The sequence below is a fragment of the Corvus cornix genome, chromosome 2, assembly GCF_000738735.6.
Source record: "Corvus cornix cornix isolate S_Up_H32 chromosome 2, ASM73873v5, whole genome shotgun sequence".
Lineage (NCBI taxonomy): Eukaryota > Metazoa > Chordata > Aves > Passeriformes > Corvidae > Corvus > Corvus cornix.
In genome coordinates this window covers 2,367,125-2,394,048 of record NC_046333.1, presented here as the reverse complement: position 1 = coordinate 2,394,048, position 26,924 = coordinate 2,367,125, and the positions used below count along the sequence as shown (strand labels likewise).

At 41.6% G+C, this 26,924-nt stretch overlaps 1 protein-coding gene across 1 annotated transcript in view; it reads right to left on the bottom strand.

Moving 5' to 3' along the window:
- OBSCN (obscurin, cytoskeletal calmodulin and titin-interacting RhoGEF) overlaps positions 1-26,924 on the bottom strand; it is a 143,255-nt gene that overhangs the window by 5,556 nt on the left and 110,775 nt on the right. The window contains exons 70-94 of the mRNA XM_039549201.1: positions 26,086-26,364; positions 25,644-25,722; positions 25,160-25,278; positions 24,033-24,230; positions 23,578-23,610; positions 23,391-23,489; positions 22,706-22,924; positions 21,885-21,951; positions 21,761-21,780; positions 21,330-21,458; positions 20,458-20,597; positions 19,870-20,070; positions 19,448-19,530; positions 18,895-19,068; positions 17,938-18,097; positions 17,393-17,509; positions 16,013-16,177; positions 14,771-14,929; positions 13,513-13,690; positions 12,078-12,191; positions 11,488-11,655; positions 10,533-10,635; positions 9,819-9,948; positions 8,652-8,757; positions 2,331-2,373 (exon numbers count right to left, since the gene is read on the bottom strand). Of these exons, the coding sequence (XP_039405135.1) occupies positions 2,331-2,373; positions 8,652-8,757; positions 9,819-9,948; positions 10,533-10,635; positions 11,488-11,655; positions 12,078-12,191; positions 13,513-13,690; positions 14,771-14,929; positions 16,013-16,177; positions 17,393-17,509; positions 17,938-18,097; positions 18,895-19,068; positions 19,448-19,530; positions 19,870-20,070; positions 20,458-20,597; positions 21,330-21,458; positions 21,761-21,780; positions 21,885-21,951; positions 22,706-22,924; positions 23,391-23,489; positions 23,578-23,610; positions 24,033-24,230; positions 25,160-25,278; positions 25,644-25,722; positions 26,086-26,364 (3,283 nt within the window). The remainder of the gene's footprint in view (positions 1-2,330; positions 2,374-8,651; positions 8,758-9,818; positions 9,949-10,532; positions 10,636-11,487; positions 11,656-12,077; positions 12,192-13,512; positions 13,691-14,770; positions 14,930-16,012; positions 16,178-17,392; positions 17,510-17,937; positions 18,098-18,894; positions 19,069-19,447; positions 19,531-19,869; positions 20,071-20,457; positions 20,598-21,329; positions 21,459-21,760; positions 21,781-21,884; positions 21,952-22,705; positions 22,925-23,390; positions 23,490-23,577; positions 23,611-24,032; positions 24,231-25,159; positions 25,279-25,643; positions 25,723-26,085; positions 26,365-26,924) is intronic.

Here is a 26,924-nt window from a genome sequence, read left to right as displayed (position 1 = left end):
CTCTCTTCCTCCTCACCATTCTCCAGTCACAACCACGTGGGGCTGAAGGTCACCCCCTCTGCTCTCCAGCCATCTCTGCTCTGGCTTTTGCACTGAGAGACAGGCAAGGGTGGAAAGAGCCCTTGAGAATGGAGAGCCCATTTATAGCCATCGTGGAAGACCAGTCCTCTTGGGTTTATTTGCCTTTCTCATCTTGCCTTTCTCATCTTCTGCTCCTATTTTTGAAAACTTGTACTTCTTCCGCCTCTGGAGATCGGATTTGTTTCCACCATCAATCTCTCCCTTTGAGGACATGGTGAGTCCAGGACTGGATCAGCTACAGGGAGATTTATTTCCTTCCAGAGCACCCTCTCTTCTACTGCTCATTTCCACTGGTTTACTCTTTTCCCTAAGTTTTCTGCAGTTTTTCATTAGACCTTTGGCGTCTGTGCAGAGCCTTCCTACTAGCCACGGTGCCTTTCTGGATTACACAAAACTAAATTATTCTGGATGAGAATGGGTGCTTGCAGTAGACTTTGCTCTATGTTGTAAAGTTAAAATGGGTTTTTTGGGGTCTGGGATTTGCATATATGGACATTGTTCAATCCCATCTCTCAATTGCCAATTATTTTCTGCCACTAGTTTTAAAGCTTCTTCTCTTCCTCAGCTTGCAACAGATTAAGAAGAGTTGGAATCTGCCCTTACAGAATTATTCCCAAACTTTCGTCCATCACTATCCCAGCTCCAGTTGAGGTCCACTCTAATTTAAAGTTCATGACCACAAAAGGAGGGGAATTTCTGTCTGAGATCCCACTCCTAAATTTACCAAACTCCTTTGGGGCTGCAGCCTGTGATTTAGGAATCCCTTCTGGAGCTGTCCAGAGCAACGTCCTATGGAATTTAGATCTCAGAAATTTAGAAATCAGCTTAACTGATGGGATTTTGTATTAATTTATATTACTTAATCCACCAATATTAATGCTGCCGTTCCAGATCCAGGCACAGAGATGCAGATAAATGAGATTTACCAAGTTGTAGATGTGGTCTGACTCTGAGATTTCCTCCTGCTCATGACTTTCTCAGGATATTTCTGAATGTGATATAAAAAAATATTTCTCTGTTCAGTTGCCCCATTCTGAATCCTGGTCCTTGAGGCAGTACAGGTAAAAACACTTTACTTTTCTGGTCTTTGCAGGATGAAAAGGGTCTAATGACTGGACATTTACCTGAGCTGATGTGCAAGAGAGAGGGGAAAAGGCAGAGCCCCTTCCTGCCTCTCCTGTCTGCTCTCTGCCTCATCCAGGTAGAAACTTCTGGGAGGGGGGACAATTTATAAACCACTGCCTCCAAATGGGCCAAGTGCATGGATCTAAAGGAATAATCCTCAGAAAGTAATAAAAGGGATAAAAGGTGAGCAACTCTTAACAGTCCTTTAGTTGCAATTTTATGTCTAACAAAAATAAAATACCTCAACTTAAGCCTCCTGTCCCAAATCAAGGACAGACTTTAGCAATAGTACAGCTGTTGAGGGAAGGCATTTCCCCAAAATATCCATTGTATAACTGCTTACTGCCCTCAGAACATGGTTTGAGTAGCTTGGAGATGCTCTGAAATCCTGTCACAGGCCGGTGTCCCCCTTCCAGCACATGAAACAATTTCATTAAGTATTTCTTTATGGTACTTAAGAAGATGAATTAAGATTTTAATGGCTACTAAGCTTCTAGGCTACATATGGCTGAGAAAATACTGCTTTTTGCAGCAATTAATCTTTGTAGTTTTATAGGCATCCAGTATAAACCAGGCTCAAAATACCCAAAAAGACCAAGTTATCAGGACAAATATTTATATTAGAAATATAGAGACAGAAGGGGATAAAAATACTCATCATCTTCTGCTTCATCATACAAGGCTTTCCTGAATAATTAAAAACAGAAAGCCAGAAGAAATCACTGTAGGCTCTGAGATATTTGTTAAATTTGTAGACATTTTCAGGCAGACAGCTTTCAAAGCTGGTTTCATTCAACACTGAGAGTCAGACTCCACCTTCCCGAGCTCTTGTGCAACTCTATCAGTGCTCAGGGGAATATTTTTCCATGTGTAATATCATAAAATAACTGCCCCAGCCTGTGCCTAACACCAGTGCTGCTATTTTTGGAAAAGAACAGAAGGACTTTTTTTTGAGGTGAACACTTCACATGGCACAGAATTCCGTGGGATCTGGCGGGCTGGGAATGAACACACTTGCATAGCCAATGAACACAAGCTTGTTACTGGATCATGCAGAGGCAGCAAGGCAAAAAACCACAAATGTTACCCCAAAAAAAAAAAAAAAAAAAAAAATCAGCACTTACATGATGATGGTTTTCTTGGGCACTTTAGTCTCTTGTTCAGTGACTACAAAGAGAACAGTATGAACAGCATGGGGTTAAAGAAAGGCAAAAGCTGAAATGATTAAATTATCTTTGCTCAGATCATCAACATAAACTGGAGTGAAAAATAACCAACTGTACCATCCCATCCATGCTTTCTGTGGTTATTTCCAGCATCATCTTTAGTGTTTCTGACAAGGAATGAGAATTCAGAATGCTCTCTGAATGCTTAGATTTGAAATTAAATATTTTGTGGAGAACAATTTGGCAAAAGCTGTTTATTCTACCATTTTTGTTTGGCAGGTCAAAGCTAGAAAACAAAATCCTTATTTAACTTTTTTTATTGTATAATAAGGGAGTGATGGTGTCAGAAACCTGAAAGTGCCTCGATCTGGAAAATCCTGGAGAGCTGAAATTCTTGAAACTGTGATTTCACTTCCTAGAAAAAAAGAGTCTCCCCAAACACTGGATTGTGGCCAAGTTTTTGTGGACTGGATGCAAAATCCAAACTGATAACAATGAAAATCATTAAAATCATTATCATCAGCATCAAAAAAGCCCCCAAATCCTAGGAAGCCCAGGAGAGCCCTGTGTCTGCTCCGTCTCTTTTTTTTGCTCTAATTTGCGATTTTTCCTGACCCTTCTCCTATAACCAACTGGAAGCTGTTGATGCCTATCAAGATCAAAAGTAATGATTTCATGGGGTTGCAAGTATTTCCTAAAACTGACATTTTTAAAAAGTAGAAAGAAACCATTTGAAGAACTAACTGAGATTTTCAGTAGGTTTCCCACCCTATCCACTGGAATAAAATTAAGGCACTGTTTGAACCACACTGCTTTGAGCACACCCTGAACTGCTGAACCTATTTGAGATCTAGAAAAACCCCAACAGCAAGCCCCACTTTTCATTGAATAAACTCACAAAAGATCTAAAAAAACCCCATAATTTAATCTCCAGCAATTGGTTTTCAGTTCTCCAGCCAGCCTATAATAAATAAGCTCTGGTAATTTTCACTTGATGCAATTTAAGTGAACTGCCACTTAAAAAGATCTATAAAATCACAAACAGTTCTTGCCCAGGGAATTTGGAGTGTCTGTATTATTTGTTAAATAACTGATGATTAGTGCTGATGTTTTCAATTGGTGCCCCCAAACCTGCATTGACTGAAAATTAAAAATACATTTACAATATTAAATGGAATACTTTAACCTAATTTTCCTTCCACTTCACTTCCAAGGGCTCTTCCCTGCCTCAGGTAAAAACACAAATTTGACCATAATGAAAAAGAATTTTGTGCAAATATTGATGTTAATATCTGACTTAGAGCTCATGGGTTTACTTGCAGAGCCTTCTCTTGTTTATGCCTGTAAAAATCTGGAATCATTTCCCAGAGATTCAAAGGAGTTACTGCAGAACTGGGTGAGTGTAAACAGAATTTGTTTGGAAATTTGAGTTTACACTAACAGGGTAAGTAAAGAGCAAAATTATTTTCAAATATTTATCCCTGGACACAATTACAATAAAACAATTTACCTGCCCTTAATTAATTATTTTTTTTTTAATAACTCAAACCTTGTTTTAAATGGTGGAATGATAATTATACTGTGATGGCAGATGAACTGAGTGCTCAAACAATTCATTACACTCAGAGATTTTCACTGAATTTTTAAATCACTATTCTGCAATTTTCAAATAACTTTTAGAAAATCTCATTAAATAATATAATGAGATTAATCCATATGCAGTGAATATCTGAGTAAAAATACTGATGTTCTCATGGAAACAGCTATTACTTAATTGGATTATACACCTGAAAATAGGTGTTATATACAATTATTTTAGCAGCAACTGTCTTTAGACAAGAATTAAGTAATATAAACTAAAAAATTGAACAAATCAATGAAATCTCACAATGTCTGTAAGAAAAAGTCTCTTCAGTGGTTGCTCTATGAATGTCTGTTCTTGCAGTCCTCCCAAAGGACACCAACTGTGATATTTCTATTCGTAGTGGATGTCAAAGAGATTCAATATTCAAAAGTTCAGCAGGCCTGGGATGAGAAAGCTGAAAATGGCACACAATAAATTGTATATGTGCTGTCCGAGGTGTGAGGGAGGATTTGAGCAATCCTATATTGAAGGATAGAACCACACGAAAGTAGGATGAGAGAATTTGGATTTCTTTTTTTTGTTATAGTTTTGGTTTGGTTTTTTTTTTTTTTTTTTGCTGTTGTTTTTCCCCCGAGAGGAAAATATTCTGCATCCGTTTTTAGCGCCGGATGGATCATTTCAACTTTTCAAGAGCATTTTAGGCAAACAGCTTTGCAAAGCAGGAGCCCCTGATAAGCAGGTTAAAAGCTGTAAGCATTAGGGACAGCCAGTGCTTTTATAGGACCAGACATCTCTTTGGTTAATAGATTAAAACATTGCCTTACAAGTGATGGAACATTGAGGATCAGTGAGTTCTCCTTGCTCTGAATGGATGGAAGGTAATTTATGGCCTTTTTTACAATTTTTAAGTCTCTTTTCTCCACTCACAGGAGCTCAAACCTATTTTTCCTGCCCAGTTCACGCTGCTGACATGAGCCACGGGAGCACTGCTCTATTTTCACTTCCTTCTGCTACACTTTGGAGACTGCAAAACCTGGCAAGAACTGCTAAAACTAATCCTAAAATGAGCAATTCATACAATCACTGAGGTTGGAAAAGACCCTTAGGATCATTGAATCCAACTGCTAAGGCAGCACTTCCACATTCACCACTAAATGCTGTCCCTAAGTGCCACATCCACAGATCTTTGAAGTCCCTCCAGGGTTGGTGGCTTAATTCATAGATATAACAATTTTTTAAATTATATGAATGAAGCATTTTGGGATCTCTCTCAAAAAAAAACCCCAAACCAGCAAAACCCCCAAATAATCCAAAAGGCCTCACTCCTGCAGTGACTGACAGCTGTAAAGGCAGATGGGGCTCTCCTGAATTTGCACTGAAAACCCTGTGGCCAGGCCAAAAATTGAGACTAAACCATGGTGACAGCCAAATAAAAATAATGAGGTAAATGCCCTAATCATCACCCTAATCAGGGAACAACCAGATGGTCAGGGGACAAACTCCTGTGCCCTATTTCTTCAGTAACACTAAGAGATCCAATGCTCCTCTGGGTTTTAAAGCAATCTTCCAGCTAAGAGCTTCAATACATTTTGCTGGTTTTTAACAAGGTGGCTGCTACAAGGCAACTGAAGAACCTGCCCAAGGCTCTGCAGGAAATCTAAGGCAAATTTGTGAAGGAATTCTTGTTGCCTGGTGTAGCTGCTTTGGGAATTTTTATTTATGGCTTCATCTCCACTCCTGTACCTGACTCCTCCCCTTGTATTGACTGTGTTGTTCTAGGTCCTCACCTGCCCACCCATGTGGAATTGCAACACCTTTCAAAGGCACTGGGCTTTGCTTTTCTTAACAAATAATCAAGTTAGTGAGCCTGGATGGATGAATCACACCAGAACATGCCAGAGCACATCAGCCCAGGTGTGCCGTGTGCAGGTTAAGCAGCAAGGTGCAAAGCAGACACAGTCAACTGGAAGTCAAAGAGAAGGATCTTCTTTCAGTTACACTTTTTAAAAAGTGTCTCAAATTCTTCCAATATCCACAGAAAGAGGATTTTTTAAAGCAACTTCCCATTGACTTCAGTGCAGTGACCAGGTGTGGCTGAAGGCAGATCTCAGCTCACACGGGATGCCTTAGTCCAGTGGTTTCCATCCTTTTTGGATTTGGTCCATCCAAGGGATCTGCAAACTCCCACAGTGTGAATTTAAACCCAATGACAAGAATTTTGGTTTTGATACCCATGGTCTTGGACTGTGGACCATCACCAGCTGCAGGTCAGGGCTCATAAACCACTGGACTAATGGTATCCCAAACCGCGGGTTTGGTTCAGCAGAATAAACAGTACAGAAAGGCAGGAGGATAAAAACTAAAATAATTGCCCCTAGGCTGCCTCATGAGACTCAGACAATGGTCATTTCACAGAAACAGAGATAAATCAGGTAAAACTCAGACCCAGGGTGCAGGTGAGCCAGGAAGCAGACACGGTATCTATTTCCTGCTGTGAGAGCAGCAATGTTGTCCTCTTGGTGAAGTTACAAGTAATCCCACTTTCACAAATAGGAAGGATTGTGAGGATGGAAAGGGATAGCCTTCATGAGATCCACCTGTCCTCCAGTTCTTTGCCAGATGAACCTGATTTTTCCCCAGGCAGATCAAGGCTGGTTATTGATTCTCAAGAAAACAATGAATTCCCTCCTTGGTCAAGTGCATTATGCCAAATTCATCCCTGGTGCGATTCTGCTCACAGCAATCCTCTTGCTCCATGGATGAGCCTATTTTCTCCACTGGCCTGAAGCAGCTCTCCCTCTGTTTCTGCCTGGAGATGACTCAGGGATCTATTTTCTTCCCTATTACTAGGTCCAAGCAATTGCACATCACAGAACAAACCTATTTCATGACATTTCTGAAGCTTCCAGGCAAACTCCAATTATATTTCTTTAACCAAGCTCACAATTTTTTTGTTGTTGTTGTTGTTTATGATAACAGCAGATGAGAAACTTGGGGCTGAACACACACATTTGCAATCCCCAGAGCTGAAAATGCTCCTAACAGTTTTAACAATCTTTGTTTGCTATAACATCTGCCTGAAGGGAACTTCATCAAGATACACCACCCTGACAGGAATTTATTTGTGTTCTTCTACATCCTGCACACAACTTACTTTTCTCTCTCCAGGGCATAGAAAAGACAAAGAATTCAAGTACTTGAAGGTTTATTTCGCTGAAAAAATTATAGTGTTTCTACACTTACAGCATCCTCCCTGTAATGCTTTTTGATGGGACTCTGGGAAAGGAAAACATGTTTAAAATGAAGTCAAGAAAGTCCATAGATCAGGATGCTAATCTTAGTAGCTTATTGTGGCTGAATCCTCTTACCGTGATGTCACAATATTTGTGTCTACAGAGGGCTGGTCCAAAGGTCCAGCCAGACCAGGGCCTTGTCTCAGACAGGGCCAACAGCAGAGGACTCTAGAAAATGACGAAAAATTATGAGTAGAGGATCATTTATCCCTGAATATTTTTCCAGACTCCAGCATTTTCTGCCCAGCAGCTTTACGAGTCAGAAGAACTGTTTCATCTTAGTGGATGCTGATAATGCCAATTGCACCCTTTCAAACATGCACTTGAACTCCTTTTATTATCACAAGACGGTGTGGAAACTCATCCAAAGATGAGGAAAGAAGGTCCTACAGCTGTTGGCAAAATTCTGGCTTTTGTTGACCGTGTCTCCACCAACAACATCTGGGAGAGGCCTATGAAACCAAGGGTTGCTGGCATGGAAAGGCCTGTGCCTATCCCAGTCCCCTCTCTTGCCCTCCAAATCTGTCCATTACCTATTAAAGGTGGTCCCTTGGCTGTATCATCTCCTGAGCTGCCACTAGGAACTGTTCAAGAGAGACAGGACTGGCTGGGCCACGCTCAGCCAGACAAGGACACTTATAGGAGGTACAAAGAACCAATTCCCTAAGCCAGGAAATGTTCCCTAGGTAGATGTAGCCATGGATTTAAACTGGGCTGTGGTGGGTTTACAGCAAGCACTGTCTAACACATGGCATGTGGAAGTCCTTGGATATGCAGGGAACTTTAGGCAGTAATGCCTGAAGTTGCTAAGAAAGAGATGCGTATTTGGATGGGTGTAAAATCAATTCTTATCGCCCTACCAATCCAGAAACTGGCAGAAAAAAAAGGAACAGACTCTGTGACTATCCCTGTACAGTCCTAAATAATGGATGAACTAAACATTGCTCAAGATACACTGCTGTCAGTTCTGCTTTCTCAGGCATTCCCAATGTCCTTCGGTGGTATTTCAGGAACTATCACATTATGCATCCAGCATTACTCAAGTGGCCCCTGTAACACTTCTGCCAGGCTGACACACATTTTCAAGTACTCCAACAATATATATCATATATATTCTTTTTTTTGCACTAGTGGTGGTGTGACAAACCCTTCATTTGCTCCTCCTTTTTCATATAATGCCTTTATGAGCATTATATGAAGTTGATTTGCCAGGCTTGGAAATCAACAGATGGTGATGGGCACAGAGCTGAGCTGCCCTCTGCCCATGCACATCTCCAGAGACGTACAGATACATGGACACCAACAACCAACATGGATAAGATGGCAAAGATATTGGATCCTCAGAGAGGTGTTTTTAGGGCAACTCGCTGGCGTACGTACGGAGCTGGGCAGGGGTCGTACCTTCGATGCTGATGGCTTGGTCTCCTCTCCTCTCCTGGGTCAGGGCTGCGGCGCTGTGGTGGTAAAGCTCTGCTCCACTTTTGGCAGACCCTAACCTGTTCATCAGCTGAAGAGAATCGTGCAGTGCCAAATGAAACACAGGATGTTTTGTCACGATGAAAACCTGCCTGTGCTACCTTGAAAATTCAATGCCAGCAGAAATGGGTGAAGGTGTGACCCCAGTACCAGGCTGCAGTTTGAAGGGACACTTTGCTGCTCAATGGTGTTCATGGTATTTTACCAAAAATTACTCACACAGACAAGTTACAGCACATCAGCAAACTTATTTACTCAATTGCTTGGTGTTTGCTCTGCAGCCTGTGGCTTGGGCCTGAGGTAGCTCTGTCTCTGCCAACAGGCACAGAGTCCTGCTATGTGCCCTTAATGGTCATTAAAGAGGGTTTTTTTGTTTATTGCCCAATAATGACTGAGTTTTACTCAACCAAGGGAATACTGGACCTTGGGATCTTAGTTAATGGCAAATGCAAGGTAGTCTGATTTTGCTAAAATTCCAGGAGAATTCTTTAAAGTATATCAAGCATCCCAAATATTTCTGTGGGCTGAACCATTTACCATGGAGCAGCTGACTCACACTAATTTCCTAAACCAAGACCAACTGCTTTTATTGTCAGGCCCTCAGAACTTACTACTTTTACAATGAATGCATAGACTATGAATAATTTTCAGAAAATATTTTACATTTTTAACAATTTATTAGAAATTTCCACATATGCTTGCTAAACAAAACAGGAATCTCAGTGGTTTAGCCTTATATTTAGACTTAATTTCTTTCTTCTGGCTCTGGAGGGTTTCTTAGTCATAATTTAAAGACAGTCCAAAAACAAAATGTCACATCAGAATGGTCCAAATTTTTTTAACAGTTTCTTCTAGAGATCTGGACCCGAGTTTAAGCTTCAGAACAAGCTCCATCAATTCTTATTTATACCACCAAACTGTCAGGTCAGAATATTGTGAAGTTTTTGGACATTTGCAACCCAGATCTAGTTAAGCCTGACTTTCTATGATATTTTTATGAGCAATTACTCAGCCGTGGGTCTCTCCCAGTAAAATGAATTCTCCTGCCTCTATCATTTTAGACGGCAGATATTTAAATCTCTCTGAACTTACCTCACATTCATAGTGCCCCATGTCTTCATTGGAAGGGTTCTTGACCACCAGCACTACGATGCCACTGCGTGGTTCACTGAAAGTCTGGTATTTACTGGTGTCCTTCAGCAGCACCCCATCTTTGTACCATCTGAGCGGGAAAACATGGAGTATAAGCCAGGAAAAATTATGCAGCATCAAAAGATGCCCATCTCACTGATCCATCCATCAAACAACTCAAGAATTAATCCTCAGACAAACATTTGGACCCTGGAAGGGAGGTCTGCAGGCAGGTAGATCACACCTGGATATTAAACTGCACACGTTTGTGAGATTCTTCCCAAGAATTCTCCTCAGTCAGTGCAGGAAAAGGGCCTTAAATTATGACAAGATTTCCTGAGCTTTTCCTGAGCTTTTTGTCTGAATACCCCAAACTGGTTGCTGATAAAATCAAGTCAGTTGTAAGGCAGGGAGAATAAAGAAATGATAAAATGTTGTCAGGGCTGTAAATCTGACCCAGTCATACTCAAAGTCTCTCTGTAGGTATTTCTTTTCAAATTCCAGCTGGAATTAATTGCTGAGAATCTCAGGAATGTCTGGATCATGAAGAGCCAGCATTGGGATGAGGTTGAGATAGAAGACACAGTAAAGAAAGGGTTGTAAATTCAAAAGGACTTTTCTGATCATGCAAAATAAGAAGCCAGGATTTGTTGCCGTGTGAGTTGTAGGACTGACCTGATTTGAGGCCTGGGTGCTCCTTCCACAGTGCAGGTGAATTGGACATCTTCACCCTCGACAAGATAAGCGTTTCTGACCTTGTTCACAAACCGTGGGGGCACTGCAAAAAGCAAAGGGAAATGCAGCTGGTAGCTGGAAATGTGAACAGATAAGAAGTTCGTTTCCCTGACCAGATAATTCTCACTAGGTCTAAAGGATACTGAAGACCAAATTTTTTGACCTAAGAACAGGTGACTGCACCTTTACATCATTTTTTTAATAAATATAACCCAGTATTTGTTATACAGAACCTCTGGAACGCCTTAATATTTGTAACATCATAGAAACATAAATCATTTAGGTTGGAAAAGACCTCTAAGATCATGGAGTCCAACCATTAACCCAGCACTGCCAAGGCCAGCAATAAACCACATCTCCAAGTGCCACATCTACATTCTTTTTGAGCACTTCTGGGGACGGTGACTCCACCAGCCCCCTGAGAAGTTTGTTCTGGTGGTTGACAACACTTTGGATGAAGAAATTTTCCCTAATCTCCAATTTAAACCTCCCCTGGCCCAGCCTGAGGCCGTTCCCTCTGCTCCTGTCCCTGTTCCCTGCCAGCAGAGCCCGACCCCCCCCCCCGGCTGCCCCCTCCTGTCAGGGACTTGTGCAGAGCCACAAGGTCCCCCCTGAGCCTCCTTTGCTCCAGGCTCAGCCCCTTTCCAGCTCCCTCAGCTGCTCCTGGTGCTCCAGACCCATCCCCAGCTCCGTTCCCTTCCCTGGACACGCTCCAGCCCCTCAGTGTTTGTCTTGTGGTAGTCTCAAAACTGACCCCAAGACTGAAGGTGCCTCGGCAGTGCCAGCACAGGGGATGGGCACTGCCCTGGTCCTGCTGGTCACTCTCTGGCCAGTTCAAGTTTAAGGTATTTCATAGCAGACCCCTTTAAAATACTGCATCTCTGCAGGACTTTACCTTGAACAAGGATCTTTCCCAAGGTGCTGGCATTCCCAGCAGGACTGGAAGCAAAGCACATGTACTGTCCTGTGTCAACCCCTGTCAGGTTGTCCAAGATCAATGTGCAGGAACCATCAGGATCTTCTATTATAATGTGATGGGGATCCACCTCCACGGGCTTTCCATCTGAAAGAGAAATTATTTATTTTTAAATAGTTTACCAAGAGTTTCCCCCTTAGGAATTTCACCCAGCTTTTTGTCTTGAGAAGGCTGAGAGCTGTATTATTGCAGCTGATGTTGGTAGTTGAGGAATCAGCTCTTCATCTTCATCCAGCTCTCTAGAAAACATCATGCAGGGCAAAGTACTGTTGAAGGACCTTGCACATCACCAATCCTCATTTAAAAGTGAAATTACCCCAGAGTACATTCTGTGCAGTCATAATTCTGCTTTTCCTGCCAAAGGAGCTCATCCAAAGTGCCCAAAAACATGGTCTCTAGACTTGCATATCTCTAGGGGATCATCTCTTGGATTATCCCGTGACCAGTTATCACAGCAATATGGGCAAGGGACAAATTTGGAAGGTGCATTTCATGCCTGCTGCTCATACCTTTGTACCAGCTGATGGATGGCTTGGGAGCTCCTGTCACCTTGCAGGCCAGCTTGACCGTCTCTCCCAGCTCAGCTGTGCAGTCTGCCAGTTCTTCCTCAAAGTCTGGAGGGACTGAAACATCAGAGGAAGTGTGTTAGGCTGGAGGAGGGGGCTCTGTCCATGGGATGCTAAGTGAGATAAGAATAACTTTTGCAAATCTGTGAGGTTCAGAATGGAAAACTGAACAGGAATTTTTAGCAGCTCAGGACCTTACAGGTGACAGGCTGTCCTTGCTTGCCTGAGACTAAATTCAGTCTGTCATATGTCTGTTGTTGGCTGTAAGGTTAGACCACATGAAAAAAAAGGAATTTGTTGCTGATCTGGAATTATTTTAGACCATGATTTTAATTATTAGTTATTAATTATTCAGACACCACACATCTGTCACCATTAAGATAATTCCTCAAATAAAATGCAGCCTGGATATCCCAATCAGCAATCTGCTGGTGTCCTTACAATGAAATCTATGCTTTCATTGAATCACAGAATCCTACAGTGGTTTGTGTTGGAAGGGACCTCAAAGATCATCTTGTTCCGCCCCCTCCCATGGGCAGGGACACCTTCCATCATCCCAGGTTACTTCAAGCCCCATCCAACCTGGCCTTGGACACTTCCAGGGATGGGGCAGCCACAGCTTTGGGCAACCTATTCCTTTGCTAAGGGACTTCTATTTTAACTCATTGCTACTATATGAAACCATGCAAAATTATTCTGATAGTCTTCCTCATTAAAACACCTCATTAAAGGCACAAAAATGGAATACCCAGACTTGTTTTCAGTGTATATGGACTAAATCCAATCCTGTTTGGACCTTTTAAGACACCAAATACATTTACTCTGTAATGGGCACCATTTGTAGTTTGGAAAATAAAGATTTAATATCCCTGCTGATAGATTTTGTGGATTGAAAATTGGTAGAATCTCAAATGACACTGAGGATGATGAAGCCTGAATAACCAGACAAAATTCCAAAGCAAACCCAGGGGCAAAGATAGAGCAATGTAAGCCAGGAGTCAAGTAAAGGGTCTGGAACCCAACGAAATCACAGGGGGATTTATACTGGGGTGTGTAGGACTCTGGATCAGGGTACAACCCCAACTCTCCCTGCCTTTCCTCCAGGAGAGGTGTTTCAACTCTCAGATCATCTTTGTGGCCTCTTCTGGACTCACTGCAGCAGCTCCATGTCCATTTTATACTGGACACCCCACAGCTGGACAGGGCACTGCAGGTGGGATCCCACAGGAACAGAGCAGAGGGACAACATCCCCTCCCTGGACCTGCTCCCCCATTTAATGACCATAAACAGCATCTCTCCCTCTTTTCTGATTTCCTGAATCAAGGAGACCATCCAGGAGCAAACCAGGAGGTTTGGGCTGTCTTGTGCCACACTTACTCCAGATGGGCTCGCTGATCCGCTGCTGGATGCCCAGGATCTCCTTCACCCAGGAGTTCTTGATGTTCACGGTTCGCGCCTGCAGGAGGTACTTGCGCACCAGGTCCTCCCGCTCGTGCCAGATCTCAAAGGCCCGGTCATCCCCTTCCACCAGGTCGTTCACGTCTATGTTGTTCAGCTGAGTGACAGAAAGGCAAGAAAGTCACCACAAATCCTGTGTTCTTAGGAATTCCCAACAGCAAAAAGGGGTAATTTGCACTTCCTTCAAAGATTTTTCAGATTGCATGAGCAGCACAACACGGCTTTGGCTGAAGAGCAATCAGAGCTACTTTGAGAATTATTTTCCCTGCTATATTTGACTTTCTGGTTACCAAACTGACATTTTCCTGTGATAAATTTTTCAGGAAAATAATGTCCAGCATTAAAAGTTACCCCAAGGGTGGAACATACTGCCCCTATAGCATTGGGTCCAGGAACAGCACAATTAGGGACAACATTGAAAAAAATAGAGAACAGGCACTCTCTGGACAAAGCATAGAAATGTTTCCATTTTATTTTTCTTGGCAAATAAAATCTGCCAATGAATATGAATAAGGACAGAGGTAAGGACTTTCAGAAGGTCCTGGCTGGACTTGGTCAAGAACTCCATGGGTTTTTTGGTTGGTTGGCTGGTTTTTATTGGAGTTGAATGTCTTCTGCCTTATGAGAACTCTTTTCTCAGTTTCTGGCAGTTTTAACCTTGAATGTCTGAACATGAGTTAGTCAAATCCTCTAAATTTTTCCATTTCAAAACAGGAATTGGTATCTGGAAAGGACATAACCAGTGGAGAGAACCCGATGGAATTTAGCAAATAAGAGTCTTTTTAATTTACTCCTGATATTACTGACTGCCAAAACCAGAGATTTACAAATGCAAGAAAATATTTTAGCCAGCAAAATCCACATCAATATAATATGTTTATGCTATAAGTTTATATATGTTTATAATACGTTAATTAAATGAGGTAACAGAGATAAATAAACTCTTGTACTTGCAATCTCCTTGCTGCGTGGTAAAAGTCCACCTTGATGGTTTCTGACATGTTTCTGACATGTTTAACAAAGATATTTTGGGATAAATGTAGATTCTGCTTGTGCTTCAAAGACTTTTTGAAGCAAAGGAGTAGCTCAGAAGGATTAGAGGAATGTCCAAGCTGGATATAAAAGTGAAGTTCTAATTGACAGAGAAATGCTTTATGCGAGGAGAAAGTGATCAGACCTTCATGATGTTCTTGAAGATGTAGCTGTAGGTGTCAGTCTTTGTGTCTCGCTTTGGTTTGCAGATCACAATATAATTTTTGAAGAGGAAAACGTGTCTTTTGTGTCCTTTCCATGCCATTCGAGCTCCTGGAGCTCCTTCCCACACAATGAAGTGGCCCTGATAGGAAGAAGAAGGAAAAGCATGTAGTGATACATCTGGAATAATTACCACAGTTATGTCTCACCACCATTTTTCAGTGCCCAGATAAGAAATGTTTCCTGTTGCATCGTCCCCTGCTGTGTCTCTGGTTTATTAAAGCACAGCAGATGGTTTCTAATGCTAAAGGTGACTCCTCAGACACAGGCACAGCCAGTGGTTGTCATTACATTGTCATTTAAGTGGTATTATTTTATGCCAGAAAAATAGAGAGCCCTTGTCAGGTGGAAATGGTCTTGGAAACACTAAAGGAAAATTGTGTGTGTTATACAGACACTTTATATGATGATTTGGTCACCTTCACCAGAGCAGGACATTCATGTCAGGTAGCTTCAGAGACAGACAGCTCAATTAGTGACATGGGTTTCCCCTGGCATCTCTAGGGAGAAGTAGACACTTGAGGGGTGTAATTGGACACTTTTTGATGCCTAAATGTGGAGAGATGAATGCCCACCACAGTGTCACTGGAATTTAGCCTTACAACTCCACTGAGCAATACACTGTGATTCCCATGGAAAGCACTGCGTACAAACAGGCACAATTAATGACTTGCCTGGTATGACACAGTAAATCTACAAAGAAACAGGAATTGGAGTGAGGGTGTTGGAAGCCCTAGACTAAAGTGTCCTAATAGCTGGGTCATCTAAAAAAACCACACACCTGGTTCATGGGATAAAGCTGGGGAAGGACATGTGTCTGTTGATGCCAGTAATTTCAGGAGCTGCCCCGTGTTGCTGCCCAGTAATGAGAGAGGAGGAGTTAACACGGTTTTAAATCATGTGGGGGCCCAGAACAATTTATTCCTGTGTGATGAGCAGGTCACAAAGGCAAATAACTGCATTATGTGTGAATTACTCCAGAAGCATCCATGCTCTTGTGTTTCAAACCTTAGTGGAGCCAGACCACCCAATTCTGGACAGCAGTAAGTGAAATTAGCAAATCATTTCTTTCAGACATAGTTTCTAAAGGATTTTCTTCTAGGAATTAAGTCTCCTTAGAAACCAGTGAAGGCACATCTGGCACTGACTGGGACATTCCAGTTACCTGCCGGATGGGTTCCCCAAGGCTTTCCAAGGTCCCTGGATAATTCTCAATGAGTGAGACGTGGAGGTTGTTCTCTGCTCTTCGGGTGAGGGCAGACACAACGGCATAGGCCTGCTCCAGCAAAGTGCAGTTTTGGCTGTTTCTGGCTTTGTTTCGGATTAATTCCTGTAGATGAATGAAGAAAATATTAGTGGTCAATCAGGGAGAAAAAAAGCAGTTCCTTCAGTGCCAAGGAGTTCCTCAATATCTGCTCCGGCTCTTTCATCTGAGCAACTTGTATCCCATTTTTTCACCACAAACTGCTTAGATAACAAAGTCTTTTCTTTGTTACCTATTCTGCAGTCTTAAAGACTGACCAGTCTGGCTTTTCCTTACATAAGTTGATATTAAAAAAAGATAAAGTTGAAACAAACACCAGATATGCTTTGGTGGTTGAAAACCAAAAATTCCAAAGTGATCCTAAATTTATTCATTGCATTTCTCTTCTGCTTACCCTCACACCACCAGAGGACAAGGAATTCAATGTGGCTGTGCTGAACTGGGTTGATATTAGATCAATAAAAAGAGGGGCTGGAAAAAATGTGAAATGGCATTTTCCCTGTTTTTCTCACATTTGTTCCTGTTCCTCTCTTTCAGCAATGAGGGTGTGGAAAATGCCTTTGCTCTTCCAAGAGACCCTTAAAAATGTTGGTGTTTGTGTGCAAGATTGTGTTCAAAAGTAGAGAGTTCTGCAGATTATTCAAACTGCTCATTTATGCAACACTAGAGTACATAAATATTTTGCCATGATTGTTCTTTTCCTGGATATCCCAGTGCTACTTCCCATGAAAATACTGTTTAAAATGCTGCTCATAAATTTTGCTAGTGGTCTAAGACAGTAGGACAGATGAAAAAAGCCTGAGAGATGAAAGATTTCAGGTTGGTAGAATGGGGCAAAGCTTTTCAGTAAACAAGAATTTCATCTTACTGTAATGTCAGCATAAAACACAAGGAAAAAAGTGCTAAGTCAATATCTTAGACATTGGAAACTGCTTATTTTTATAACATAAATGTTGCTGAGTTGGAGGCAAATTCATACCTGTCATCCTATAATATTCATATATTATATTATACATACAATATATTTTTAACATATATTTTTATACATATATTTAAAGATAAAGCTCACTAAACTTTATGGGTTTGGAGCTGAGGAAATTCTACCTGGATTTACATTTACAAAACTATTTATCAAACACTTCCACTGGTGATGATCAGTTTCTTATTTACTCAAGCAGCTTTCAACTGTAGTTGCATCAGAAGGAAGCCAATAGGAAATAAAATCTTTTTCTGTACAAGCTGCACAGAGCAGAACATAAACCTGTAACAACATCTCTTTACCTTGATTATTGTCTGGTACTGCTGGATCCTGTTTATGGGTTTTTCCAGGTAGTGCTGCAGCGGTGGGATAAGTGGCTGTGAGGGATCTTCATTAGTTACAAATTCGTCTGTGTATCTCTGAAAAAATACATGGGATAATGAGGAAAGGCTGTTATAAAGAGCAATAAAAAAAATCCTGAGCACCTGGAGCAGAGAAACAAGATTTGCTTCTCTATATTTATGATTTATGTGAGTTCCCTTGGTCTTATAATGTGGCTACCCCTAAAGTATCCCTTAATTACAATTACATAAGCACAGCCACATTCATATCTGTGTAATCTTTATACTATTAATAAATGCATAAGCATATGTAAATATATTCCCATAATGGTTGTATCTACCAGGAAAATCTGGACAATGAACAAAAAATTATTACAGTTAGCAAAGATTTCCTAAAAGAATATTAATAATCCTTTTCAGGATCTCATTTGAGATTAATAACTACATCTCTTGATGCAGTGGGTTACAGGATAAATTTTCCATGGGTGCTTTGGCTCCTGCCTTACCTTGTAGAAATCCTGGACAGCTTTGCTGACCACAATCGACTCAGCCTGGACCCTTCCCACCAGGTACTGGATGTACTTGTTAAACTCTGCTTCGTGCTTGATGAAGCACATGGCCACGTCATCATCAGTGTCACAGCTCTGCAAGCTCCGGAGGAAGACACTGTGGGGACAGGAGAAAAGGACATCTGAGGAGAAGGTGCTGGAATGAGGCTAAAACACAGCCCAGGCAGACAGACTTTGAATCAGGAGATGTCAGGCTAGCACAGGCTAAGGGAAATGATGGGGGCAAAAATGAGGGATGCTGCTGCATTAGCATTAAACTTCTCAGTGCCTCTTCACCCAGCACGATGCCATCCCTCTTAGCTGGGATGTGTGTGTAGGGACTTTGGACAAGGGCCTGGAGGACAGGACACAGGGAATGGCTTTCAGCTTACGGAGGGCAGGGTTAGATGGCATATGAGGAAGGCACTCTTCCCTGGGAGGGTGGTAAGGCCCTGGCACAGATTTCCCAGAGAAGCTGTGGTTGCCCCATCCCTGGAAGCGTCCAAGGCCACCTTGGATGGAAATTCCTGGATGCTGACATCAGTTTTATCTGAATGAATGTCTCTATGAAGACACCACTGAAGTGCCTGTAAGATCTTGCTGCCTTTTTAACGTAATTCACTGTTTCTCAGTTAAATTCACTTAAAAGAGTAAGAAATAAACTGGACACAGGAAGCCTTGAAGCTCTGAAGGGGATTACGGAAGTCCCAACCCTGTGCTGTGATTTAAGCCATGCCATCATTTATCCTCCTGAAAGGAGCATCAGCTCTCTTACACCTCAGCACTGCCATTGCTTTCCATCAATAATAATAATAATAACAGTAGTAAAAGTAGTAATAATAATAATAATAATGATGTGGCTCTTGTATGTGAGTCACTCTTTGGCCTCCAGTGACTGCACTTGGGAATGCCCACCTGGAATGGAAGCGACCAATGTCATCAATATTCCTGAAAATGGTGGATTTCTGACTGGCAACAGCTCCTGGGACACTGGGACAAGTCTCAGTGTACCTAAGGTGATGAGTCTGGAGGAACTGTAAATCCTGAATGTAATCCTCCTCTGAGATCAACAGCTCCTGAATGAGGACACTGAAGGGGAGACAGAGAGGCAGAAAGAAATCACAGAAAAATCATCACCATTGTCCTTGAGAGGCTTTTAGGCTATAAACTAGACATATATGCTCAGACTCCTGGGATGTATTGAAAGATCCCCTCTGGGGAGGGGTGGATGGATGGATGGGTGGATGGATGGATGGATGGAGCACAGAAGTGTCCAGTGGAAGGTGTCCCTGCCCATGGGACTCATTGACACCAGATGGTATTTCAGGTCCCTTCCAACCCAAACCATTTTAGGATTCTATGATCTCAATTGCCTGGAATTGTCCTAGGCTGAAATCAATCACAAAATACAAGTGGTTCAAAAGGCAGGAAAACTCAAAGGTGCAGATACCAAATGACACAAGCTCACCTTAGCTTCCTCTTGTATTCATCTTCAGAAACAAACTCTCCAGGAAACTCTGGAATTTCTGTTGTTCCCCACTCTGGTGACAACTACAATATCAGGAAAAAAAAATTAAAATAATTCTTGGTAGTGGACAGTGCTTTTATCTATACATACTGAGGAATATCCCTCATGTGCTCACAGTCCTGTTCCACAATTCCTAAACCAGTGTGGAATTTCTCTTGTGCTGGGGAGTTTTTAGGTCTTTCCAACCCAGAAACCCCTGCACAGACCTGAAATATTGTCTAATCAGAACATGAAAAATTCTGACCATGTGATAAGCCTCTTCAACAACCTCCTCATCCATCACGCCTTGCAAAAGTGATGCCTCTAAACTGCAACAGGAGCAAGTAATTTTAAACGAGAAATAACCAAACATGATCAGTCACCTTTAATTTCTTGTCCAGATAAGCTGGAGACACCCAACCCTGTCGAGAGGGACTTGATTTCGTGGGTTTAGTCCTGACCAGCCATTTCAGAGGATGAGCTGAATCCAGGACTTCCACATATTGTCCTTCCTTCAGGGTGATGGTCTCCCTGTCCGGCGCCGCAGGCACGTAGTCAGCAGTGACCATGTAGACGTCAAAGATCTGCAGGCACAAAACCACAGTCACTTTGTGCTCTTCATTTCCCTTGTGAAGAACAAGATTCCTAACGAGATTCCTCCAGCCAACTCTATCCAAGGCCACAGAAAATCAGGCTCTGAGTTTCTGAAGCTCAGCCATGAAAGCAAGAGGTGCCAAGTCATGGGTACATTTTGGCCATGTTGACTTGAACGACTTGTTCAGGATCACAGGGTGAGCATCAGAATTTGATCCTCTGTGCTCTCTATCACAGACACAAAATTTAACTACTAAATACACCAACAAAATTGAATTACATCCCGAAAGGGGATGGAGATCTCTCAGCCACAGCAGATTGGTCATTCTAAGTTTAGTTTTCTCCTTGTGTCCAACTTGTCCGTAAAGACATCGTACCTCCCCTCTGGAATCCCCATCTTCAGATTCAGAGGAGGATTCCTGAGCAATGGATGAAGGTCTGGATCGTCCGTGGCGAGGAGAGGCAGAGGGAGTTCTTGACTCATCATCACTTTCTGCACCTGGTACTCGAAGTTTAGCTGAAAAGCAGAGCAACAGCAAAGTGGGAAATGAGGATCTCCAGTTTAAACATGGACCAAATCTATAATAATTTATTTTCCTCCTAGGAAGAGCATCCACAGTAATATTTAGTGTGATTTCCTATTGAAATTTAGGATTAAGCAATAATTTGGATGTTTTAATACATGATGTTGCCTGCCTTCTGCACGTATGGCCTCTATACTGCATGAATATTTGTTGGAGAGATAATGCCTCTATTTTTGCTTCAAGTCAAAACTTTTCTACAAGATAATCAGAGTAGACACAAACCAGGATTTTTCATTTAATTCAACAAATCACTGGATTACTGCACAGCTCTGCACAGAGTTTTCAGCCTTAATTTAACTTTGAAATTCTGCCGTGAGCTAAAACTCAAAGATGTGGGAAGTACAGAAAACAGGATTGCTTTCTGATTTAGGAGTGATGAATACCTGAGGAATCAAAATACCTAAGAAATGCAAAATACGCTTATATTCTTACGATTTATTGTAATAACTTCTTTTTTAGTTCAAAACTCTAGACTGAGATGTGCAGTTTGGATGGACTCTAACTAAAATTTCTTACCCCCAAGCATTGACAAATGTTCATTTGCTTATATAGAATTACTGTCTCAAAATCTGCTGCATAAATCTCACTTCTAATTAAATAACACCTAAGGAAAGAGATTGGGTTTTTTTGTACACTATTTAAACTGTGCTTTCCAGGTTCCTTACCCTGAGTTATTTTTGCGGATACCATTTCTGAGATACGTGAGGTGAGTTTCTGGAAGAACTCTTCTGAGCCAACATCAGATAAAGAAATAGGGCTTTTGGGCACACCTTCTCGGCCAGCTTCAAGGTCTCCTGGAAAAGAGAGAATTTGTTATTAAGCTGGCAGTGTCATTGGAAATTCATCTCTTTTTGAGTAATAAAAGCTTCTGTGGAAGGAAGGTTTAATTTTCTTCCCTTCTCCATTTTTAAAACTGTGCTTGCTCTCAGTTCATCCAAATAATTCACTCTTGAACAGAGAGCAGTCCTGAAAAGTTGCAACATTCCAGACAATTTCAAAAAACTGGACAAAAATAAGTGGATACATGAAATACATGGACAATCTCAGCTGTAGATATGAAGGACAGGAAGAAGAGAGCGAAAACAGCTTCTCTTACCTTCAGAGGACTGAATAGTTCTGAAAAAGAAAATAAAGTGGAGTTAAAAGTCACAATAAAATGAGTGTAAGGAGAGCTAAACGAGGAACACGTCCCCCCTTCTCCCACACATCCAATCACTTACCCCAGTGTGGTCATGATGGCTTCTGACACCATCACACGCTCCTGGGTCAGGACTTCAGCCTCTTTCACTGCAAGAGTGGGGTTTATCATTAGAGGACAGAAGGCACAGAATATCCTTTTTTAGGTATTTAATGCAGGTACATTTTCTAGATGTGGATCACTGGGAGCACTTCTGCAGCTCCTGACCTGGGATATATATTCCCAATCCTATGATATATTCCTAATCCTCGCCCTGCTCATGGAAATGTATAATTGCCCCATTTCTCCACACTGCTCAAGTTATGCTCCTGCAGCTCTTGGTACAGTAAAAATGTGGGATGCAAGGAAGGAAAACAGAACACTGGAATCCCTCAGAACTCTGCCCCTCCTCCCAGTATATATTTGTTTTTCCCCCTTCTTATTGTGCCAAAGAGGCCCTGGAAAGCGCTACAAAAATCAAATTACTCTAATACAATCCAAAATATCTCAGCAGAGTGAAGCACTCAAAATAATTTTTCAGAAGGTGACTTCTCAAAGTTACTTTCATTGTCTTTCTTTCATTTTTAAGAATTTGTGCCTAATTTGGTTGTTCCTTAGATTTATCTTCTGTTTATACAAAAAAGATGCTGCTGTTAATACAAGACAGAGTCAGAAATCTAAAATATTACAGAAGCAAAGAGTTTAACCATTTGCAAGACAACAAAATCAAGGCTACTCTTGAGAAAGTGCTTTTTTTTTGGTGTGACTGCCTAATTTCCTTACCAGTCACACTTGGTTTTTTCCCTTAGGCACTGAATAAAAGGAAAATATAGAGAAAGTGTTTGTGTTGTAGCAAAGATTTACCATCAGCCACTTCCAGGTTGGCGGTGCAGATGGACTGGCCGGCCTTGTTGGTGGCGATGCACGTGTAAGCTCCACTGTACTTCTTCTTGACATCCAACAGGATCAGGCTGTGGTGCATGTTGGAACTGGCAAGTTTATACCCAGGAGTGTCTGATTTGATCCATAGGATGTCTTCCCGAGACTCTTCTTTCATCCAAGTGATCGTTGGCGGCGGATGTCCTAAAGGAAAACCGATGCAATGAGGTTTAATCTTCCTGTTTGTGTTCCTTCCTTAAAAATATGAGTCTTGCTGTGAATAAATGCTGTTTTGATCCAATTTTTGATACTTTCCCAATAATAACAAGCATAATATGCGATAAAGATGCCTAAAACATTTTACGGCACTCTTACAAGAACATTAAATCTTCTTGTAAAACCAAAATTGTCAATCATCATACAACTAATGGCCAACATGCATCACACAACAGTCATTATCCCCATTTTTACATACAGAAAAATGGAGGTGAAGTTGAATAAGATGCTTTACTGTCAAGTGTCTTTGTAAGAAATGTAAGTTGGGAGTAGAACCCCAGACTTCAGATACAGGAAATCAGGTTACAATGACTTGGGGCAGAGAGAGAAGAATGTGTTGTGAAGTTACACACTTCAAGTGTTATTCAGAGAGATGATGTATCTGCTCACTTACCTTCAACTTTCACAGATAATGTGATGCTTGCACCCTTTTTCACCTTTTTATTTGTAAATCTTTCAAGGAATCTTGGTGGTATCAGCTGCTCATGGGAACCTGGAAATAATATTATTGATGAAGCACAGTGAGTTTGGACTGAAAAATTCCTGGGGGTTCTGTTCTCACCTGCTGTGGCTTCTCTCACCTGTTTTGGATGGTTCTTCTTTCTCATAAGGATCTGGAACACAAGGAGAAAAAACAACATGACAGATACAAATAACCTCCAGTCCATGAGTTGCAGAAAAATAGCTCCTGATGTGACTCCAGTGGAGATATTACACAGAAATATTGGTGTGATTTGTAAGAGTCCCTAAGTTTTAATAAAATTAACTTTTAAGGTTAATAAGGATGGGTAGGAATAAAACGCACATTTATGAGAACAGTCAGACCACAGAAAAGTGACAACATCATCTTCTTAAACATTTATATACCTATATAATCCTATACAAGTTTAGAGGTGAACCAAGAGTAAAGCACACCATCTTTTACCTACAGACTTCCCCACCTCGCTTGAGTTACCTTGGGAGGTTTCCTCAGTAAAAAATAACTATACAAAATGGTAAGAGCCACTGGAATAGCCCAAAATAGAGCAATACCCACCTTTGACTACCAGCCTGGCTGAGGAATACGCAGAACCAGCAGAGTTGATGACAAATATCAGGTACTGGCCAGCGTCTGCTTTGGTGACGTCGCGGATTTCCAGGGAGTGGAATTCCTGCCTGTCAGTTTTCAGGATACGATCCGAGGCCTTTAGGGGCTGCCCATTTTTGAACCAATAGAGACGAGGCTGAGGGTACCCTGCGAGGACCAGTTACAGACACAGAGAACAAAATTCATTGGCAACACTGATTTGGGGGCATCTCCAAACTGCCACATCCTCCAGAACCAGAGAGAAGGAATCTCCAGCTCTGCCCAGGGCTGCTGTTTCAAGGGTTTAACCAATTGGGAATGCCTAAAAATGCATTAAATTCAATTTATCTGTTAAAATTCTTTCCTGTCTCCTCAGTTTCTGGCACTCCCCATATTGTCTGCATGTGCAAACACCTTGGAGGTTGAAAAATCAACACTTAGGTGTGATTTGAAAGGTTCACAAGGAGAAAAGTTGAAGGCAAATCAATTCTCATAACTTTTATAGAGAGCAACAGAAGAAAACAGGAAAATCCCTACCTCTCCCTACCAGAGTGAACACCAGAGGGATGTTTTTGCAGTTTTTAGGTTGTAGGAGCCACTCCCTAATGGAGGAAGGCAAGCCCACGACTGTTTCATTTATTGAAGAGAATGAAGGAGACTCTCACTTTATTTTTATTAAGAATATTATGATTGTTATTAATATATTATACTAGATATAATTCTTTATGTTATATAAATATATGTAATATGTAATGATAGTTATTAGTAGCGATAATGATAATAATGATGTCAATATTAAGATTGTTTTTCCTAATTGCTCCTGTGCTCAGAGAAGTTCATAACTGAGTTTTCAAAAGCATATGCCTGTCATTGTGCCTGGATATATGGACATAAAATGAGGCAATTAATCTGCCTGAGTCTGCTCCAAAAGTCCCTGTTCGGCACCACGAACACATTCCCCAGCTGGTTTGTGCAAATGTGGTGCAAGGTGCTCAGACTGGGGCCACAGCAGAAAAAGAGCACCTTGGAAAACCCTGTCCAGCACTTCAACCTGATATCAGAACTGGAAAATTGGCAATATCGTGGGATCCACTCACCTTTCACCTTCAAGTGAAATTTAGCCAGTGATGCTCCAGGTGCCACATGAATATCATGAAGCTCATCAAAGATCTGGGGCAACTGCTCCTCCTCGGTGGTGGATTCCTCCTGTTCTCGGCTAAGCAGCAATTAGAATTAGAAAGAAGAAAATCAGGATGCCAGTTAAGAGTTAGGAATCAGAATGACCTATTTTAGGTTACTTCAGTCTGTGGGTTTTGTCACCCTGAGAGCAGATTCAGCACCATCTGACATTAAAAGTAACAGAGTGATTCCATGAGGAAATATCCAGGCTTGCCTGAAGGCTCCAGAGCAAGGCTGCCCATGACAAATGTGCAGCTGTTGCATTTATTGCATCTCAGCTGGGCTGGATGCTCCTTTAGGGCATTTACCGGGCTCTGCTTGACACAGCAAACCCAGGCCTGACATAAATACACAGACTGATCTCACCAAGCCAGAGGTTAGAGCCAGAGTTCCATATTTTACCTTGAAATATATTCCTTGGCACTGTAGTAAGATGATGTCTCTGTTGCATCTGCTGCTGTCTCGTAGTCTGTGCTGGTCACTGTTAAATAGAAAAAGACATGTTTTGAATAATCTGAGCCTTGAAACTATTTTTCTTGCTTCAATACTTCTTACTGATTATATTTTGAGTGACTGGCAGGTGGATTTTATATTGTACTGCAGCAGGATCCCACACGTCCTCGGATTAGGGAAAATACCTCTGTTCACCCAAAAAGCTTTGCTCTGAACTTCGCCTTGGAGTTGGCAAAACCCAGCTGAACCCAAGAGATTTGCAAGCGAAAATTCTGTGGCCAACACATCTTTGTTTAAACTGTAGATGGTTCTTTCCTTGGGGAAAAAAAAATTAACCAGGTCTCAGCAGAACTCCTTTCCTTGGTTTTTGTACAGTGATTTTGAGACTTACAGTCCACGCGAAGCTCAGCCTTGGTTGAAGCCACCCCCATGTTGTTCTCAGCGAGGCACCGGTAGACGCCCATGTCCGTAGGGACCACGGCGGTGATGATCAGCTGGTGACAGCCTTCCTGGTCCTCATTGATCATGTAGTGGTCATTTTCTTCAATAGCTTTGCCGTCCTTGAACCAGCGCACCGTGGGCAGGGGTTTGCCAATGACGATGCAGTCAAAGCTCACGGGGTACCCATCCTGGACCTCTTGGTTTTGGAGCTCGGTCATGAACATGGGGGCTACAGTTGGGGTGGTTGGAGAGAAGAAAGAAAAATTTGGTTTTACTAAAAAATGTATTTTTGGCCCCTGCTGCCCAGACTTCTGGTTTCTGGGTTTTTTTAATTGCAGACTGGTATCATTTCTCTGTGAAAACAGTCAAGAAACCCCCTGATGAAGACTATTAAGATATTACATCAGCACAGCAGTACCACAGCTGCCAATTATACATTGTCCCTGCTCCTCTCCTTGCCAAAATGTCTTGTCTCCCTCTGAACCATTCTAAACCCTACATAATTCATTTAAGTATAATAATCATAGTATTTATGGTCACGTTGTAGTAGGTGACATTTCTAGCAGGAAAAGGGGCTTCATAGATAAGTCAATACATTGCAACCCCCTCCTTCAGCACCAAAATCCCTCCTCTCCCTCAAAATGCAAAAGAATAAAAAAATGGTTCACTTTTCCAAAAATGCAAAATTCTCAGAAAAGTATCTCCACCAAATGAAAAAAAAAAACAAAAACATTTTAAGTTACTTGAGAGTGAAAAAATGATATCCTGACCTGTTCCCGCTGTCTTTTC